Source organism: Marmota monax, unplaced genomic scaffold, assembly GCF_021218885.2.
Source record: "Marmota monax isolate L192 unplaced genomic scaffold, Marmota_monax_Labrador192_F-V1.1 WCK01_AAM20220418_F8-fsc00076, whole genome shotgun sequence".
Taxonomy (NCBI): domain Eukaryota; kingdom Metazoa; phylum Chordata; class Mammalia; order Rodentia; family Sciuridae; genus Marmota; species Marmota monax.
In genome coordinates, this window is record NW_026692843.1 from 9,066,017 (window position 1) to 9,086,073 (window position 20,057).

Genomic DNA, 20,057 nt, shown 5'->3' on the forward strand with positions numbered 1-20,057 from the left:
ACCTGCAAACGATGAGAGTTCTGCTAGCTCCATCTCCTCACCATGCCTCATTATTATAGCTTTTATTTCTTTGCTAAGATTTCTGCTTTTGTCCCATTTGTTTCATTTGAAACAAACCTGCAATTTGCAACTTAATGTGGGAGCATTTTTCTGACAGTTTTCAAACCCTCTCAGGTAGTTCTGACATCTAGTCCCGCTTGGTATTGGCATCAGCTGATGGTCTTTTACACCTTAGATTTCAGCTTTCTCAGTTCTTGATGGGGTGAGTGATCTCAGTTGTCCCTGGGGGTTCTGTTCTTCGCTCAGGAGACTCTGCATCCTCTCACATCTATTCTTTGAGCAGGCAAGCATCCGGCTGGCGTGTGATGCTACCTTCTCCATGGGCTTTTGTTTCCATGGCAGCTTAGTCTCCAAAACCTCCCAAAGTGCCCTGGTCTTTCTCACCCTTCTAGTGCTGCTGAGACTCTGCCCAGTCCCTAGGGAACCATCCATGGGGGCAAAGGCAATGTCCTCGGCTGTCTGGGCATGGTCTTACTGTTTGTGCTATTGCTGGGGCTGAAGGGAAGAGCCTGGTTGTGGTGTGCAGAAACATGGGCTTGTTGCTGCTGGGTGTGGGCAGATTGGCCACCTGTCAATCATGGGGTCTGGCTTAGGCTCCCCCTCAGCAGTTGTCGGCAAGGGAGGAAAGCCCCAGCAGGGGCCCCTTGCTTACGTCTGGTGGCACATGGGACCAGCGAGGCCACTGGTTGCTCTGCTCACAGGGGGAGACAGCTGCCAACTTGCTCTGGAAAGGCCCTTGCTGTCCCCATTAGCCCAGGCCACTGGTGGCTCCCACATCTATATACGCAACTTTGGCCACAACCTCCGCCATTGCCCCAGCTGAGTGGTGAGAGCTGGCTGGAGCCACGAGGAATTATGAGGGCGGCTCTCTGGACCTGGGGGCTGGGGCCCTTTCTTCTCACTCTCAGGGCAGCCCCCTTGGTAAGTTTCTCCTTCCTCATCCACAGGACTTTCTGGAGACAGTGGCTCTGTGGGTGCCCAGGCCCTGGGACACGAGCATTCCCTGCTGTCTCCATCTGTCTTCCTGGCTCTCCCTAGCCCCAAGGCTGATGGGACGTCCTGGGCAGGAGGGATATGGGCTGCAAAGGGCCTGACCCCTGAGAGGGTCCAATTGCAGGATAAGCTTGGAGCTCAGGCACGGGTCTGGGTTGGTGCCTGGTTCCAGGGGCCCAGATGGACACCTAGTGCTGATGAGACCTGGGGGGACTGCTGTCCCCTGGGTTAGGGCTGGGGCCCACAGGGCAATGAAGGCAACATGGAGTCCCAGGAACTTCCAGGCAGGGTAGTGTGTGTGTGAGGGGCTGCTGGATCCAAGAGCAAGAAGCTTCAGAGGAGACCTGCCGAAGGGACAGCATGTGAGGCTGGAGGTGACAGTGAGCCCAGGCTGAGTGTGCAAGAGTGTGCACATGTGAAGGCATGGTGGGCATCTACAGGGGTCTGCAGCTTTCACGGCCCTTGAAGCTGAAGGAGAAATAATGCGTTGGCTGGGCTGCTCCAAGGCCCAGGAGGGAGGTCACCCGATGCTGCACAGAAGCCAAGTAGCGGCAGTGGAGTTGGGACCTGTTGGCAGCAGGGGTCAGTGGCAGAAAGGGCAGGGTACTGACACCTGCAGAGGTCAGTGGTGTGTTGCTGTGCCTGGGGTCACAGTTGAGGGCTTTGTATTGGTGTTCAAGATGGCAGACCAGAGTTTGCTCCTTCCATGATCTGGGCAGGAAGTGATGAGGAGGCTCTGAGTGGAGGGCTGCAGGGCAGTGATGGTGGAGGACCCTGCAGGAGACACAGTTTCCCTTGGGGCATCTCCCTCTCTCTGAGCCCACTACCATATGGGACCTTCTCTCTTCTGAGGGTGCAGGGTCCACCAGGGGCCCTGAAGGTGGGTCTAGGGCTTCTGGGGGGCAGGCTGCCAAGACTGGAAGAGTGGTGGGGTTTCAGAGACTGCAGTGTCTCCAGTGGAAGTGGAGCCACGACATCTGGGAGCAGGGGTGGGTGAAGATCCAGCCCAGCTCCTGGCCTCCAAGGACAAGGGAACTTCCTTACTTTGAGGGGCATCACTGATGTCGGTTCTCCAGGCTAGGAGGGGAGCAGGGAGAAGAATTGGGGGAGATGTGGGGGTAGTGGGCTGGTCTCCATGTGATCCCTGCTGTCATTTTTCCAGAATTGCTTTGGGGCTGCTAATTTGCGGAGCGAATCCTTGGAAGCAGCCCCAGGTGGATTCAGGCTGGTTCCTCTCCCCACCAGACCCAGGGGGCATTCTGCCCTCTAACCAGTCCTGTCTGTCCCAAGGTAGTCCTGGTGACCTGGGGCTGGCACACAGACGGAGTGCATGAGATGGAGTGGTGCAGGTCCGACGTGATGGGGAGTGGGGACACTTGTGCAACCAGAAGTGCACACTGGTGGAGGCCTCTGTGGTCTGCAGGCAGCTTGGCTGTGGCTGTGCAGTTGGTGCTCCCAAGTATGTCCCGCTACCAGGAGAGGTGGCTCCGCCCTGGCTGCACAACGTGTCCTGTCGGGGTCATGAGTCCTCCCTCTGGGAGTGCAGCCTGGGCGCACGGAGTCAGAGCGCATGCCCCCATGAGTGGGTGGTGGTTGTACTCTGTGCAAGTGAGTAGGGGCAGGGGGAGGGGGAGGCTGGGAGGAGGTGTGGAGGGGTGTGGGGGTGGGTGTGGAGGAAACAGTATGAGGCTAGGGAGGACCTGGGAAGGGATGGGGAAGGGATAGACCTGGAGGAGAGGAAGGGTGGGTTTGGGGCTCTGGCAGGGACTCCTGGTTGGGGCCTGGAACACCCTGACTGCAAGTTGCTGCCACCTCTTCTCCCTGGTTAGTCCCTTATGTGTTGGGATCCTTTGATATTCTTTCAAATACTCAGATGCTACGTGCTAGTGCCCAGCTGTGCATGGACTGGACAAGGGTCCTGCTCCACTGAGCTTAGGCTGCCAGTGCCACAGCTTTAGGGAAGCAGGGTAGTTTTTAGGGTGGCAGCCACAGGCTGGGGTCCTCTAGGAGGGCCCCAGAGGCACACAGGCATGCACTCATGGTTCCTACATGGATGGCTGAGAGGCCATGCTTTCTCTTGGATGTCTGGCTTGACATGGTTCAGCCGTGTCTGGGTGCTTTGTGTGGCCTGGAGCTTGTGAGGACCCTCATTGCATCAGGTCACTAGAGTAAGGGTCCGTTGAAAAGGCCCTACAGGGTCTTGGGGATTCATGTGAAGCCACCATGAAGGCCTTCTTAAAGCATGCTGAGTACTTCAAGGGGGTGACCCAGAGCATTGAACGGGGCTGAACTTGTGTGATACCAGGTCTCTGGACCCTGAAATCCGGCCCTCTCTGGACTCCCTGGAGAAGGGGTAGGTAGGTTTGCACTGTAATTCCTGCCTCTCAGACCCAAGAGAGTGCCTGGTAGGCACTGCCATGGTCAAAGGCAGTGCATCTGGAAATATCTGTTACCAGGGCGTATGCAGTCTTCAAGGGTCGGTGTGCCTAGCGGAGTCTGAATCTTCTGTAACGTGGGCCTGTGCTTCACAGATGGCACTTTCTGGGAGATCCGCCTGGTGAAGGGTCACAGTCCCTGTGCAGGACTCCCTGAGATCAGGAATGTGAATGGGGTGGACCGCCTCTGTGGCTTGCACATGGAGGAGGCCACAGTATTCTGCCAGGAGCTGGGGTGTGGCCCTGCGCTCCAGGCCCCCTGCCAAGGTGTGGACATCGTCAGGAAGTACATGGTTTGCAGGGGCACAGAGCCCACCATCCGCAACTGCAGACTCAACAACAACCTGCGCAGTGGCTGTGACCTCCAGCTGGATGCAGAGGTGGTCTGCTCAGGTGAGTTGTAATGCCATGGGACCCTCAGGTGATACCAGGCCCGGGCACTGTGGGGGTGCAGGGGTGCCAGGGATCCATCCTGCCTGAGGCATTGGGTGCAGACCATTGTGGGTGTAGTGGGAGGGAAAGGCCTGTGTGTTCATGGCTGGTCCTCTCTATCGACATGTGGGCAACTGGCTCTCAGAAGGGACAATGAGTGGGCTGGGAAAGTCGAGGGAAAACAGAGAGGACTGTGAAAACACAGCTTTAGGGAAGCAGGGTAATAATAATAATAATAATTATAATCTCTAGCTCAGAGTTGCCTTTGGCAGGGACCTAGAGATAAAGGGCCCTGGAAGCTCTTTAGTATAGGCTGACAGGTGGGAACCCAGCAGGCCACAGGTGTGCTGAGGTCTGTGTGCTGTGGTCCACAAGAGTGGAGCTAGTTTCTGGCGACCCAGCGAGATGCCAACTCAGCATACCCAGGCCAGGAGTCTTTGCTGAAGGTGCAGGGCTGACCAGTTTCAGCTGAGATAGCTACAGGCTAAAAGGCATTTGGTGGATAGCAAGTCAGTTCCTCCCAGCCCTGTCTCAGGTGTATGTGAGCTGCACTGCTCACAGCTCCTGGTTGAGTATGAGGGGCACAGACTACCTGCCATGGTGCCCACAAAAGGCAGTGTTTATGGCCTGAGGGGACCTTGACCTTGCCTGTGAGATTGTAGATGGACTTGATACCATCACCCTGACAGGCAGAGGCTGTGACAGATGTGAGTGCCAGAGCAGGTGACCCTGCCCTCTGGCCTTAGGTATAGGGTGGATGGGCCTCCGTCTGCCAGTTCTTGCCTGCGTCTGGCAGATGACTGACCCAGATGACATCCCTGGTGTGAGCCTCCTGTGGGTGTGGTTGAAGGTGTTAGCTCAGGGCTGTTCATTGGACAATACCCATCTCCACCTGAGAGGATGTTGATTCCCCCCGGACACACAGAGGCCCGGCTGGTGGGCGGTGAGCATCCCTGTGCTGGGCGCCTGGAGGTTGGGCGGGGCCTGACCTGGGGCACTGTCTGCCTCACGGACCTGGATCTGCCCACAGCCCACGTGGTGTGCCGGGAGCTGCAGTGTGGGTTGGTCATCTCCGTCGTCCACGGCACCCTCTTTGGCCAAGGCTCAGGGCCAGTGTGGACAGAGGCCTCCCACTGCCTGGGCAATGAGTCCCTGCTGTTCCACTGCCAGAGCGAGCCCGGGCACCAGTGCACGCATGACCAGGACCTGGGGCTCAGGTGCTCAGGTGAGGCCTGGGGCGGACTGCAGAAGTCCAGCCCAGCTCTTTCCTTGCCAACATTCCTCCATGGGCCCCACCTGTGACTCTAAGACGAGCCCCTAAGGGTCCTGGGCAGGAGTGTACTGTGCTCAGGGACCGCTTGGTTCTGCTGGTTGAAAGGAGGGCAGGAAAGGAAGGGGAAGGATTCTAGCCATTGAGAGATGTGACTCAAGGGCTACACTGCAGACAGGGGGCTCCTCTGCAGAGTTGTAGGACCTGGAGGCTGATGCTCTGGTAGGTGGGGGCGGACACAGGGATCCAGGGTCCATTCTGTGTGCAGCATACTGGGTGCAAAAGAAAGAAATGGCCGAGTAGAGCTGCTTTTAGGGTGTGTGAATCTGAGGCCACAGGACTTCATCTCTCCCCAGAGTTCCGGCCGGTCAATGGCAGCAGCAGCTGTGGGGGCCACGTGGAGCTCCAGGTGCAGGGGTCCTGGGTGCCCCTCTGCGCCTGGCACTGGGACTTAGCAGATACAACCGTCCTCTGCCACCAGCTGAACTGTGGCAACGCTGTGGCCACACCTCCAGGAGGCCACTTTGGGGAAGGAGGAGCTCCCCTGTGGCCAGATGTGTTTCACTATGTGGGGACAGAGCTTTATTTGTGGAATTGCCCAGTGAGCACGCTGGGGGCCCAGGCCTGTGCCCCAGGAAATTCAGCCTCTGCCCTCTGTTCAGGTGGGTATGAGGTAGGATTGTGGAAGAGTAAGCAGAAGGTCAGCAGGAGGTTGGAAAAGCACAGAGTATGGACTCCAACTGAGCTGAGAGTGGGCAGGGCTTTGTGGGGGATGGGCTTTCCTGTGACCATGGGAACCCTCTTGCTCCCTGCCAGGTCTCCGAGACGCCTTACGTCTGAGGGACTGTCAGAGCCGTTGTGATGGCCCTGGACGGCATGTGGGGCCGTGTCCTGGACAACGCCTGGGACCTGCTGGCCGCCAGCGTGGTGTGCCGGCAGCTGGGGTGCGGAGGGGCAGAGCGAGCCTACGACGCGCCCACCCCTGGCCGTGGTGTGGTCCGGGTATGGTTGAGCCGTGTGCGCTGCGTGGGCTCCGAGACCCACCTGACCCAATGCAACGTGTCCACGTCCCAGCTGGTGCCCGCAGGGGTTTCACGGGACGTTGGCGTCGTGTGCTCTGGTGAGTGTGGGAACAGTTGTTCCCCCAGCTCCCTGGCCCCCAGAGTGCAGGCGCTCCTGACTCAGTCTCTCCGCAGGGAGCCTCCGGGTACGGCTGGCCGCTGGGCTGGGTCGCTGCGACGGTCTGATGCCTGGCACCTACAGGACGCGCCTGTGGTCTGCAGGCAGCTGGGCTGTGGCCACGCCCTGAGTGCGCTGGGGTCCGCCCACTTTGGGGTTGGGGCTGGCCCCATCTAGATGGACGAACTGGCCTGTGTGGGCCATGAGTCTGCTCTGTGGCAGTGCCCGTCTGGGGGCTGGGGACGGCATGACTGTGGGCACAAGGAGGACGCTGCGGTCTTCTGCTCAGGTGGGTGCCTTGTCTTTTAGTGTCTTCATGGGGCAGTTGAACATGTAGGAAGCCTAAGGTTACCCTGTTTGGAATTCTGCTTCTCTATGTTGCTGCCCTCTTGGTGGGTCACTCTTGGGTCACAGTTTGTCATTATTCACAGAGACAACCAGTGTCATGGTGACCAGTCACCCTCAGGTGGACAGCAGCACGGGTGGGCATGCATGGAGCTCCTCCCACTCTCTGGCATTGCTTTGTGCAGATGGAGGGCAGCCTCTGTTCTGTCATGACCCAGCAGGCTCCAGAGAGAGGAAGAAAGTGCTGATCTCACTCAGCGGCCAAAGTCCCAGCAGCGTCCCTGCAGTGCTGCTCCTAAGTTATCTTAATTAGTCAGATTTTTTTAATTAGTTATGATTGTTGGAGGCAAGATATATCAAATTTTCTCTAGTTATCCTGTCATGGTTATATGAATGTTATAATTGCCACTTGAGGTGTAATTTTTTTAAAATTAGTTGTAGATGGACATGCACCTTTATTTTATTTTTACGTAGTGCTGAGGATTGAATATAATGTCTCACACATGTTAGGGAAGCACTCTATCTCTGAGCCACAACCCCAGCCCATGAGGTGTAATTTAAAGGGTCTCTATGCTCCACTCTGGGGCTGTATCAACAACCCTGCCACACATCAGCCAGGGGGACATATCTGGGCTTGGATCCATCAGGATTGATGCCTATTTAGAGCATGAAGCTCTGGACTAAATCATGGTTCTGACTTATTTTTTTCATGTCATTAACCAATTTTTTTTAAAAAATGTTATTTTTAACTGACACACAGTAAGTGCATATTCAATGGGTGCAGTATGACATTGCAGTGCACAGTGTATAGTGTGTCCTGACCATGCCAAGGGACTGGCAGAACTGTCACCTCAACGTGGCCCACCTCTTGGTCTTGGGAAGATTCCAGTCTTCTCTACTGTCCACTTTGAAGTATTCAGTTAAGTGTATCAGCCATGGTCATCCTGCCTGCCATGGAACATTGGGAACCAGCCCTCCCGTCCAGCTGCACCTGGCAGCCAGGACCACCTTCCATCCCCTCCCCTGCAAGAGTCTGGTGGCACACTGGCAGTCGTCGCTTCCCTCTTTCCTGTGTGGTTTGAGGCTTCTTAATATGGTGCCATTCCATCTGCCTGTGTGTGGCCCTGTTGCTCAGACCACGGTCCTGGCTGTGCTGTCTTCCTCCAGGAGGGTGCTGTTTGGGTCTTGTACCTGAGTGTCTGTTCCATCCTGAGCTTGTCCGGTGTCTTCCTCCTGTGTGGTGCCCAGTGCCCTGCACTTTTACGCAGCACACCTTCCTTCTTACGGGGTGTGCTTGTGTCCTGTAGAATCTATGGCTCTGAGGCTTCGAGGAGGTCCTGGTGGCTGTGCTGGCTGGCTGGACGTGCTCTACAATGGGACATGGGGTTCTGTGTGCAGCAATGCCCTCAAAGACATCTCCTTGACTATCATCTGCAAACAGCTGGGGTGCGGGGATCAGGGCTGGCTGGAGAACAAGCCATTCCAAGGGGCAGGTTCCAGCACCGCCTGGGTAGACGACATTGAGTGCCGCAGGCTACCGAGCTCCACTCTGTGGCACTGTCCTTCTGCTCCCTGGGACCCATGCTCCTGTGTCCTGGGAGAAGAGGCCTGGATTACCTGTGCAGGTGGGCATGGCTCTTCTGGGTGTCCTGAAAAAGACTGTTCTGAAAGTCACAGATAGGGCTGAAGTGAACTGCAGCTCTGACCTGGAGCCTTGTGGATCTGTCCATGTGCTCTGAAGCTGCCTGCCCACTCATAAGCTTATAGGTGCTGGTTGCTTCTATACAGGATTTTCACCAACAATGGCACAGGCTTCAGGAGAGATGCTCAACTGCTCATCCGTGCTCAGTTGCCCAGGTATGCCTCTGTCCCTTACGTACATGAGCCTGCTCATGCCTAGTGTGGCCCAGAGGTAACCTCTGCCCCTTCCAGAGGAGGGTGCAGTGTGCGTGCGTGGCGGCAAGGACGGATGCTCTGGGCGCGTGGAGCTCTGGCACAGGGGCTCCTGGGGCACCGTGTGTGATGACTCCTGGGACCTGGCAGAAGCAGAGGTTGTGTGCCGCCAGCTGGGCTGTGGCCAGGCAGTGGACGCCGTGCGGGGCGCTGCCTTCGGCCCTGGCTCGGGGCCCGTGTGGCTGGATGAGGTGGGGTGTCGTGGCAGTGAGGCGTCCCTGTGGGGCTGCCCGGTTGAGCCGTGGGGACGCGGAGACTGTGAGCACAAGGAGGACGCAGGTGTGCACTGCTCAGGTGAGTGTGCAAGAAACCCAGGGGGAGAGGGTGCCTGGAGGGCGTGTTCCTGTGTCCACCTCTTTTTCTCAGCCACTCCCCACAGGGTTCAGTTGGGTGCTCCCGGCACAGGCTGCCCCCTGGGTCTTATGATGCTGTAGCAGAGGGTGGCCAGGTGAGCCCCTGGGCCCTGACAGGTCTGTGCTGCTTAGAGCATCTCTGCCTCCCCATCCTGGTGCTCAGGCTGGTATGTCTCCTGCAGGTGTCCCTGGGACCACTGCATCTGGTAGGTGGCATCCTGCCCACCCCCCAGCTCCCAGTCCTTGTGCACCTAGAGGGCCTGCAGTGGGTGGGGCTCAGCTCTGACTGTCCCGGGGAGCTCTAGGAGCAGGTGCCTGGTCACACCCTGTTCAGGTGGTCCAGGCCCCTCCCTGATGAAAGCAGCCGTCCTTCCTTGTGCCTGGGTGGGTGGGGAGCCTGTGAGGGGACCAAAGCCCAGGCCCGGGCCCTTGCTTGCTGTGGCCTTGAGGACACAGTGGCTCTAGGTCTACAGCAGAGCAGAGGCAGGGGCAGAAAGGCCCATAGGAGCTTTTCCCCGTGTGCATGGGTGGGTCATGAGTCCTGGGCCCTGATCCTGGGCCTTCACACCTGGGCATTTTCCCCTGGATTTTCCTGGCTGAGCCTTCCGTCTCGGCCCTTTCACAGGAACGTTTGTTTTAAGCCCACTGCTGGGGCCTTGGCACTTGGCAGTCCCATCTGTGAGCCTTGAATCCTAGGCCTTCACCCTGAGCTCCTCCACCATGGGACCTCTGGCCATCTCTGGGGAGCAGCTGCTTGTCCAGATGGCAATGAGACCCCTCCCCCATGCACACTGCCCCTTCTGAGAGGCTGAAGTCATCCAGGTCCAGGGTCACAATGCCCCAGGTAGCCAGGCACTCAGGAGGCCCCGCCTCTCACTGCCCACAGCCCTTTCCCTGGCCCCTCCACCTGTTGCTGAGGGCTGGACCTTGCCTGAAATCGCCTGCCTGGTCCTTGGCTTTGTCCTGGGCCTCGTCTTCCTGGTGCTAGGTGTCCAGTGGTGCCACAGCAGTGCTGCCTGCATGGGTAGGTGGATGACTGGGCATGGTGAGCAAGGTCCTGGGAGCAGAGGCTGGGGGAAGCTCTGGGAGACGCCAGCATTGGCACACCCCCTCTGTTCTGGCCACCCTCCTACATACTGCAGGTGTCTTCCTAGCAGCCACTGTTGGGTGAGTTTCTGTGGAACCACACACGAGCTGTGGGTACCCAGGTCTCACTATGTTTTGAGAATAGATCTATGAAGAAAATCCTCTTTCCCTGGGCACCAAAGTGTCCCCCATCCATCCCTCATCCTTGTCCTTGTAGCTGGGGCCTGTCATAGTGTGTTCAGAGCCTGGGACTCATCCCTTTCCCCAGGTCCCTTTGATCAGTGCACGGCAGGGTGTGACTGAAGGCCATTGCTGTGCAGGGGCAGATGGAGAGGAGCCGGGGTCTCAGCATGCCTGAGAGGTCCAGGTGCCTGGGGGGTGGTGGTGGGAGGCTCCATCTACAGGAGCGTTCATTCTGTAAGGTTGTTGCCTTTGCAGGTTCTGGACTGTCGGGGAACCAGGCCTCAGAGGGCGTCTATGAGGACATCGAAGCTGTCCCTGTGAGGGAGAAGGATGAAGTGTCCCCAGAATCCAGGGGGCCCATGCAGGAGGAAGATTATGATGATGCGGCAGAGCCTGAGGAGGGCCACCATGATGAGGGGGAGGAGTCTGGGGCCTTGCTGAGCCCCACAGGTGTGCATCTTTGCGCCCTGGGGTCCGTGGCACTCTTCTTACTGTACTGCTCCCACGTGCAGGGCTCTGCTCTGGCCAGCGCTTACATTTAAAGATCCTGAGTGCTGCTCTGTGTCTCTGGGTCCTCACTGCCATCTTAGGCACGAGGCATTGGAAAGTGCCCTGTCCCTCAAGGCTGATGCTTAGACTGGAATCTTGCAGTGGGCAGGATGGTGCTCAGTAAAGTCCTACCTGTCTTTGTTTCCTGTTGGAGCTGTGCCCTTTGTGCCTTCTACACCAAATCCCTGAAGGCTGAAAGGGAGGCTGCGGGTGGCTGGTGGGGCTGTGTCTTTATGTTAGCACACGTCCCAGAGTGCCCCACCTGCTGCTCCCAACCTTGTCTCTCTCTCTATGGCTTCCTCTGCCATGGGGACCAGGAGCTGAGCATGGGGGCTCTGAGAAGTCCCTGAGGACCACAGTGTACGTCCCTCTCCTGATCCCAGGTGAGGCTCCTTGTAGCCTGGTTCCTGGAGCTCAAGCTGGGAATGAAGAAAGGGGTAGCCCCTGGCCCAGCCCATGATGACCATGAGAGGACCCTCTGGGACTCTGAGCTGTGTGTGCAGAGCATGAGATGAACCTGGCAGGCGGGTCTTTCTTGCCCTCATTGTTAAAACAGATGTCGTTCAAGTCCCTTTGACCTCACTCATACCCCACTAGTCCCTCCAGGACATTTATCAGGTCCCATAATGGCCAAGGTGTGTCCTGGGCCCACTTCTCTGCCTCTCCTTGACCTTTGTCCTCCTGTGTGGGCCAGGCCTGGCATGTTTCTAGCCCATGGTGGTTCTAGCAGCTGTCCTGAAATGTTGGGTGAAGTTCCCCGAGGAAGGTGCCATGGTGACACCCTCTGATCTACAGGCAGGGACATCCTCCCTCAGCGGGAAGCTAATGCACCTCAGGCCCACCTTTCACAAGTGTGCTGGTCTGGATCCCAGCACGTGCTGGACACTTGGTCATGTGATCAATACATATGTGAGAACAGCTTTCCTGACCCCCTTGAGCACTCCCATCCAAGACCACGTGCTCCATGTCCAGACCTACCCCAACCACTCCCATTGAGGCCACGTGCTCCATGTCCAGATCAGTCCTGGTCACTCCCATCCAGGACCACATGCTCCATGTCCAGACCTACCCCAACCACTCCCATTGAGGCCACGTGCTCCATGTCCAGATCAGTCCTGGTCACTCCCATCCAGGACCACGTGCTCCATGTCCAGACCTACCCCAACCACTCCCATTGAGGCCACGTGCTCCATGTCCAGATCAGTCCTGGTCACTCCTATCCAGGACCACATGCTCCATGTCCAGACCTACCCCAACCACTCCCATTGAGGCCACGTGCTCCATGTCCAGATCAGTCATGGTCACTCCCATCCAGGACCACATGCTCCATGTCCAGCCTGCACTGGCCACTCTCATCAAGGCCACGTGCTCCATGTCCAGATCTGCTCTGGTCACTCCCATCCAGGACCATGTGGTCCATGTCCAGACCTGCCCTGGACACTCCCATACAGGAACACTTTCTCTTCGTCCAAAATGTGACTTGTATTGCTCAATAAACAATCATGGTACCCAGGAAAAACCTAAATAATCCTGTAGTCGAACTTGGTCCCCCCAATGCCCTAAGCATTTCCATATTGAGGTCACATGGGCCTCTTATTTATCATTAGTCTACCATCCCTTTGCTGTAGATTACTCCTCTAATGTGATTATGAAACTCCTTGCCCAGGATACTGTCTGGGGTCCCATAGGCAGATTTTGTTGAAAGCACCGATTCTTGGGCCTGTTCATGTCCCATGGTGGTTGGATTGGGTGTGGGGGCTTAGCCTCTCTTTCCCAAATTGTGTCCATGTCCTTTGCTGCCTTCACCTTTGGATCAGAGTATAATCAGCACCACATGTAGACCTTTAAACTCTTGAGAGACATTTTGTGAAACTATAATATGGGGTTAACTTGACCCAGGCTTGCCTCACCTCCCACTCCCCCAGTTAAGGCTAAAGACACCATGAAGTGATATGCTGTACCTTAAAGGGAATGACAGGAGGTGGCATCTAAGTTCCTGGAAGATTTCTACCTATTCCCTAAGAAGGCATGATGTTAGCCTACCCCTCCACCCTCCAGTTTTGTGAGCAGAACTCCATCTTCATTCTCTGGCCACTGAATACAGCCTTTCTTTTCTATCATTCTTCTCTTAGACAGGGTTTCTCTGGGGATGAACTTATGAGTTGGGTAACGTCCATTGCTTCTTGCTCACCTCCATCCCAAACCACGTCCACCCTGTGCACCAACCACCATGGAGTCCTCTGTGAGCATTCACTACAGGACTAAACCTCTGTGGCCACACATCTCTGGGAAACACGCCTTCTGGCACCTGCTTTTTGGCCACCTGGAATCTGTTTCTTAAGAGTGAATCTGTCTGTGGTCTGATGAGAATCGTCCCTGACAAGGTTCTGGTGGAGAATGGATCCTTGTGGTACTCCCATGTAGTAGAATTTACCTTCCTGGTGTCCTGATGGAGAGGTGGACCCTACAGCAGGGCTGATGTAGGGTGGATCCTCCCAGTATCTTGGCGGAAGTGGACCCTCCTGGTGTCCTGATGTGGAATGGACCCACATGGTGTTCTAGTAGGGAGTGGACCCTCCTGGTGTCCTGATGGAAAGTGGACCATCCTGGTATCCTGGTTTGGAGTGGGCCCTCCTGGTAGGTCCAGGTGGGGAGCAGACCTGCATGTTGGGCAAGAACACTGTGAAAATAGGGTGCTGTTGCCCCACAGTCTACTCTGGGTGACTTGGTGTGTGGTGGCTCTCCAGCTGTCCATGGGATCATTCATACTGATGACCTTCATGGAGTGTGGGCACTGGGCAGGACTTGGGAGGACAATGTGGTATCTGTGCTGATCAGCTCAGCAAAAGCTTCAAGAGTCCCACAGCAGAAGAGGGTCTGGCCCTCAGCTCCTTGTTTCCCCACTGGCTGAGGCCGGATGCTAGCTGCAGGCCTCCCTCTGTGCTGCCCTCCCCTGCTCTGCTGAGTCCCTTTCACCTCTGGAAGGATCAGAAGCCCCCTCTGGAGCAGGAGGGGCCCAGCTCCTTTCTTCAGGAGAGTGGGAAGTTTGTGGGAATTTACCTAGAGATCTGGCACCTGGCTTACACTGTGGGGTCACATGAGAAATAGCTTTGTGTTTTAGAGACTGGGTTTCTCACTGCCCAAGTATGTTCTGCTCCAGCGAGTGGACATCCTGGAGCTGCTGGATGGGAAATCAAGCATGGTCTCAGGTGACAGGAAGCCTGGTGGTATTAGCAGGGTGGGGACGTGAGTTCATGGAGCAGCTCGCGGTCTGGTTGGGGTAGAGACAGAGAATGAACACACTGGAGAGCATGGGCAGTGATACTAAGGCTAGACATTAAGAGGGACAGGGGCCAGAGAGGCCGGTGGCCCTGGTCTTCATCCTCTTGTGACATCTAGACAAAGCCTTCATTGTTGAGATGGGACCAGATGCTGGTGGGGGGCGATTCAGGGGGGACGCTGTGGGATGTTGGAGAGGTCAGCAGGGCCAGGCAGCCCCAGGGCAGGCTTTCCTTCTGGGGATCCTGTCCTCCCTGCTGTGGCCTGAACTCTGGGGGTGCAGGGACTTTGGGGAGATAAGAGCCTGCTGGCTGCACCCCTGAACCACGGGGTGTCATAGCCTCCCTGTTCGGACAGGCGGCCCAGAGGCCTTGGGTATACCCCGGTGCCCCTGCCCCTTCCCGCGTTCAGGCCGCCCCCCAGCAGGGGCACCTGTTGTTGGGGAGGAGTCCCCTGGCCAGCCGCAGTCGTCCTGGGAGCTCTGGGCACATGCGGGCGAGCTCGGGTCTTCCTGACGGGTACCTTTGCTTCCTGAATCTTGGCTCAGGTCCCAGGTCCTCTGAAGGGAATTAGTAAGGGAGCAAGAGGTCAGTCCTGCTGGCTTGCGGGTGCTCTTGACAGGACCCCAGGTGGCTCCAGGGGCTGTCCTGCCTCACCCCACTTTTGTTTCTTTCTGCTTATTCTCCAGATCCTGGCCTGTCTGGCAGCGGGGCCTCCGGTTCGCTGCTCTCCTCTGGCATCTGGGAAGCCTCCCCACTTCCTTGCACCCGCCTGCTGCTGCCTGGGCGCGGTGGTCTCTCCAGAGCCCCGCTGCGTTACGGGGCACGACTGCCCTTGTGAGGAGGCGCCTGGCCAGGCTGCCTGGTCCTCTCAGTGCCTCCCTCCTGGGCCCTGGGGCTCTGGACAGTCTGGGTCACCCTGTGAAGGAGCTGCAGCGGCTGTGCTGCTGCCCCCTTGTCCTGCTTTGGGTGGAGGCTTCAGTGGCCTCATGGAATGTGCTGGGAGGCTTTGCCTCTCTTCTTCCTGGTGGGAGGGACTCTATGAGCATGCAGTGGTTTCACCTGTAAGACCATTTGTCTATTTCTGGAGGAGATTTTAGATGGACTTGTCGGTTCCCTTCATGGGCCGAGGACTGTTGAGGCTTGCTATTTCTTCCTGAGTTGTTTGGTGAGCTATACGTCTCTGGAAAGTGTTCATTTGACATAAGTTTAAATTTTCCAGCTTGAAGCTGTGGAGTCCTCTCCTTGTTGGATCTGAACTGGTGTCTCCAGGTAATCGATCAGCAGCTTCTTTTTCTTGATCTTGCTATAGACTTATGATACTTCAAAAATCAAAGAAAAACCTTTTATATTTTCTGCATTATTAGATTCTTCTTTTATCTACTTCCAATTTTCTTTCTTTTATTGTGGTCCTTTTTCTCACTTAAAATTTCAGCCTATTCATTTATTTCTAGCATTTATTTTTTTCACATTAGCATTTAAGCAGTGAATTTCACTTTATGTACTATTTTCTTGGAATTCTGCATGATTTGTCATGTAGCAATTTATTATCATTCAATTGTAAATATTTTTAAACTTTCATTATGTTTATTTCCTTGACTCTTAAGTTATTTAGATTGGTAATTTAAAACATTCAGATAACAAGAATTCTTATCTTTTTCCCACTTTCATTGTGGGAAATTTCAAACATACAGCCAAGTGGAGGGTTTGCAGTGAAAACCACATGTGCAGTATTTAGATTCCACGTTGCACATCCACCTGCCCCTCTGCCTCACTGACGCCAGTGTGTTCACCCGGCAAGTCACTTACCACTATGGCTGTTCTCGCCACCCTGGGACACAGAGCTCCCCCGGAGAGGCTCCAGCATGCTACTGAGCACCATGCTTCCTCGGTTTTTCTTTTTTAGAGGTTGATTATTTTTTTATTATTGAATTATACTGTAAATCTACATCTATGATTTAATCAGGAAGAAGTGCTTTGTGTTTACAACAAAGACACATTTACTCTAGTGGAATAAAACAGACACAGACAAAAGACCAAATACATGTTTGTTTTTTTAAAAAAGAGTACACGTTTTACCCAGTCCTTTTGCTATTTTGGACCATACTTTTCCTATTAGAGAACTGATCTTACATAAATGTCAAGTAAAACATGCCTCCTCTGTGGCTCATCTCAAAGCAACATTTTAATTCAAAGAGGAAAGCTTTTCAGATCTATGAGTGCCTCTGCAGAATCAGACCTATAAGTGTGTCTGGTCTGAATTGCAGAAGTTCAGTAAAAATGTCTACAAAATACCTAAAATCTAAAAATCAGAATAGTGCTAGTTCAAACAAAAAGTTTGGTGGTCTAAATACACCTTCAATTTCTTCCTTTGTTAAAATTATCTTTTATTTTGGATGGTATTTTAAAAATAACTTATGTTTTTAGTGTGCTTTATGGTCAATGACGATAAAGTTGCAAATCAAATGATTAAGTTTAAAGTTTTTATGTTTTACCTGATTCTACTGAAATTTCTTTCCATCACCTACAATTTTATGCAACCAAGTTATACATGAGGTAAGTTTTAGCTAAAAAGTTAAAATAAATCAACCACAAAGATAAAGCTAACCATAATTCAAGAGTATACAAAATCATAATGCCCACTTTGCACTGAAAGTTTACAACTTTAACTACTACTTGTATGTAGTTTAAAAGCAAATACTTTTTTACTTTTTAATCAAACTATAGCTGGAAATATAGGGGGGGAAAAACACTTGGCAAAAGTTTGTTTTTGGTAATAGAAGACAATGCAACAAATAATCCAAATGGAACAACACCAGTATTTAAATTTCTAACTTTTAAACAAAACACATACACTCACTTACTTTTCTTAAAAAAAAAAAATTCTGGTAGTAAATTGGATTGACAGAATCTTCAGTTGTAAATAAAAAGTATAAATTTCCAATTTTAGCCTTCTAGCTAGCTAATATGTACAGCCAGCTAGTTCTCTAAAACAAGTATTATGTCACCCTAAAAGATCCCTGCTAAAAATCAATTGTATTTAAATGGGTCTTACTGAAAGAGGACATTCATGATATTAGAAATCTTTTAAAAAGTGAGTATGATAGGGCTACAATAGCAACATTACTATCAATAAGTTACAGAAGAGATTATTGCTGTACTTTCCCTCATAAACACTGTCAAACTGTTTCAGTTACAAAAGTACAACCAAATTACTTTCTCTTACCAAATTTCAATGTTCCACCTCTGTAAAATTTTATTCAGCAGAGAATAATTCTTAATCTTTTCTGTAAGAATTCAAAGTATTTAAATGTGTAATTTCACATTATACTACCATGTTTTGCCCTTGTTTTCCAAATACACAAAACAATATATTTTCCCCAAAATGAAATAAGATGTCCACATTAAAAAAATAAAGCCTACAAAAAGTTCCAGAGCTAAAAAAGATTATCCATATGGCACAAAGTGATCTCCCACTAGTCCAAAGTCCAAAACATTTAAATGAAGTTCATTCAGATATCTTGTTTGCTTTTCCATGGAATATTAAATTTGAAGTGAAATCACATTATTTTTAGTTCTTGAGTCAACAAATATACACAAATGTTTTTCTAGTTATTAAAAATAGGAGACCAAGTTGAATGTGCCAAAGTGATATAATTCAGGTGGATTTTCTATTTTCATCATGAAGAAAACGAGAGAAAGGATTTCCTTGGTTGATTTCCATAGCTTGATAAACCAAAAACAAAAAAAACTGCCACAACAACAAACAGCAAAATTTGTATCCATACTGGAATGGAACGTCCCTTTTTTGTCTTTTCTGATTTGACATCTACCAAAGGAACATACTTAGGAACATATTTAGATGAGAAAGATTCCTCCATCCTGAAATCACCGAGTTCTAATGGCTGGCCTGCAGCCCCTTTGATTGGTCTGCGGCAACTAGCACTAATTCCTGTTGGTGTAGATGCTTCATAGGGGAACATTTCCTTAAGAATATCTCTTTCTACTCTTCTTTCCTCTGTTTTTTCTCCCACTTCAGCTCTCGTCAATGGTTTCTTTGGTGTTCTTCTGGGTATGTCTGAGAATTCAGTGATTGGCAGAATAGAAGTTGCATGCTTGAAATTTCCAGTCACCCTATTGACAACTAAGGATTCGTTGCTTGAAGCCATTATAGTTTCAGCTATGGGAGTACTCTCTGAAATTACTGCACCATCTATACGAAAATGTTGTGAAGTTTCCACCTGGTTGTGCTCAAGTCTTCTTTGCTTGAGTGTTACTGGAGTCTTTGCTCTGCCCTTTAGTGGTTCTCTCTTCTCAAGCTTGAGCTCTATTTTAGAGTCTTCTTCATTGTCACTGTATCTGTCAGAGTCATTACTTCCACTCTGCCTGTATTTTCTGCTGACGAGGAAATTGTTGGTAGAGGAGTAGAAGATCTTGATTCTGGTCCTTGTTCTCTCAGTTTCAATAGCTTTTTCTCATACAGCTTCCTGGTTGTTCCCACAATAGGACCAGGATTCACCCCATATTTCACAAGCTGATCCAGAAGTTCTTCATTAGAGAGCTCTGTTACATCTAGATCATCCTTATCTTCTAGTCTGGGCTTATCAGTTTTCTTTGTTGCTTTCCTGCCGACGGTGGCGCGGCCGCGGCCCGCGGTGGAGGGCCCGGAGCTGAGCCCTGGGGTGGGCTCGCGCTCCTCGTCGCTGGAGAAGTCCGGGGGCCCCTTGCTGTTGGCGCCCGCGGCGTGCGGCGGCCGGTTGCGTGCAGTGAGGTGCTGCAGGTAGAGCTGCACGTACACGTCTTTGCGCTGCTCCCCGGCCGGGAGAGTCACATTGTCGGCGACCAGTTCACTCTTCAACTTGTCTTTCGTCAGGACCGAGGGGTCTTCCAGGAACTCCGGCATCTCCGGGATCTACTAGTCCCCTTCCCCGCAGCCTCACTGCCGCCGCGCTCACTCCTGGCCGGGGGCCGCGCTGCCGCCTCCGAGCCTTACGGCTCCCGCCCGGGAGGAGCGCCGCGGGGGCACGGCAAAAAACTCGCAGACACGAAGCGAGGCCAGACGCGGGCACAAAAGCGCCGCGAGCCCAACTACGGACTAAGTGCGGACAGGCTGGGAGGCTGCACCAACCCCAGCCCACACACTACCTCGGTTTTTCTTTTGGTGTGTGATTTAGGGAGGCCGCACTGCTGACTGTATGAGTGTGCCTTGAGTTTGTCAGATGCATGTGCTAGGCAGCCAACTGGTGCCTGTCAAGTCCAGAACGTCGTCCTCCCTCCAGAAGGGCTCTGCCCCTGCCAGCTGCCCCCACCTGCAGCCACAGCTGGAGTCTTCCCATGCGAGAGTTTGTCACCTCGAGGAGCTGGCGTGATGGGAAGTGACGTCTCATGAAAGCACTGTTGCAGAGACCGGCGTGGTCCTCCTCTTGTCTGCTGCTCTGTGCTCTCCTGGGCCAGTTTGTTCTTCCTCTTTCTTTCTGAGGTCTGGCTGGGCTATTTAGCTTTGGGGTATTATAGGTCAAGCTGTTCAAGCATTCCTGTGTGAGTTTTTTGGCCTGTATGTTCTAATTCATCTTAGGTGTGGGCATGCTGGGTCCCAGAGAAGGACAGATGCTGCCTGTCCTGCTCCTGAGCTGTCCCACTCCCACACAGAAGCAGGAGCCCCCTGGAGCTCCACCTCCTCCAGCGCGTGGGGCCATGCTCCTCTCAGCAGCTCTCCAGTGCCTGTGTGATGGCACCCTGACCCTTTGTGGCCAGGTCTTTTGCCATTATTGTACTGTTACTTATGGTTTGGATACAAGGTGTGCCCTGAGAAATGCTGTTGTATCAACACAGCAATGTTTGGGATGAAAAGAGTAGATCATGAGGGCTGCAATCTAATCAGTGGATTAATTCATTGAAGGATTAATAATTTGAATGGACTACCTGGGTGCTAACTGTGCCC

At 53.2% G+C, this 20,057-nt stretch overlaps 1 protein-coding gene and 1 pseudogene across 1 annotated transcript; one reads left to right on the plus strand and one right to left on the minus strand.

Moving 5' to 3' along the window:
- The first annotated feature begins 735 nt into the window (after positions 1-735).
- Positions 736-10,965, plus strand: Scart1 (scavenger receptor family member expressed on T cells 1). The gene is given in 14 exon segments (XM_046448824.2): positions 736-981; positions 2,328-2,661; positions 3,585-3,885; positions 4,820-5,145; positions 5,547-5,852; positions 6,007-6,055; positions 6,057-6,658; positions 8,022-8,162; positions 8,165-8,320; positions 8,503-8,571; positions 8,647-8,961; positions 9,203-9,226; positions 9,907-10,044; positions 10,545-10,965. Coding segments are annotated over 14 exon segments (3,114 nt in total). The 5' UTR covers positions 736-915; the 3' UTR covers positions 10,832-10,965.
- A 4,716-nt stretch (positions 10,966-15,681) lies between these two features.
- LOC124095594 (lamina-associated polypeptide 2, isoforms beta/gamma-like) lies at positions 15,682-19,456 on the minus strand (annotated as a pseudogene).
- Between the last annotated feature and the right edge of the window lie 601 nt (positions 19,457-20,057).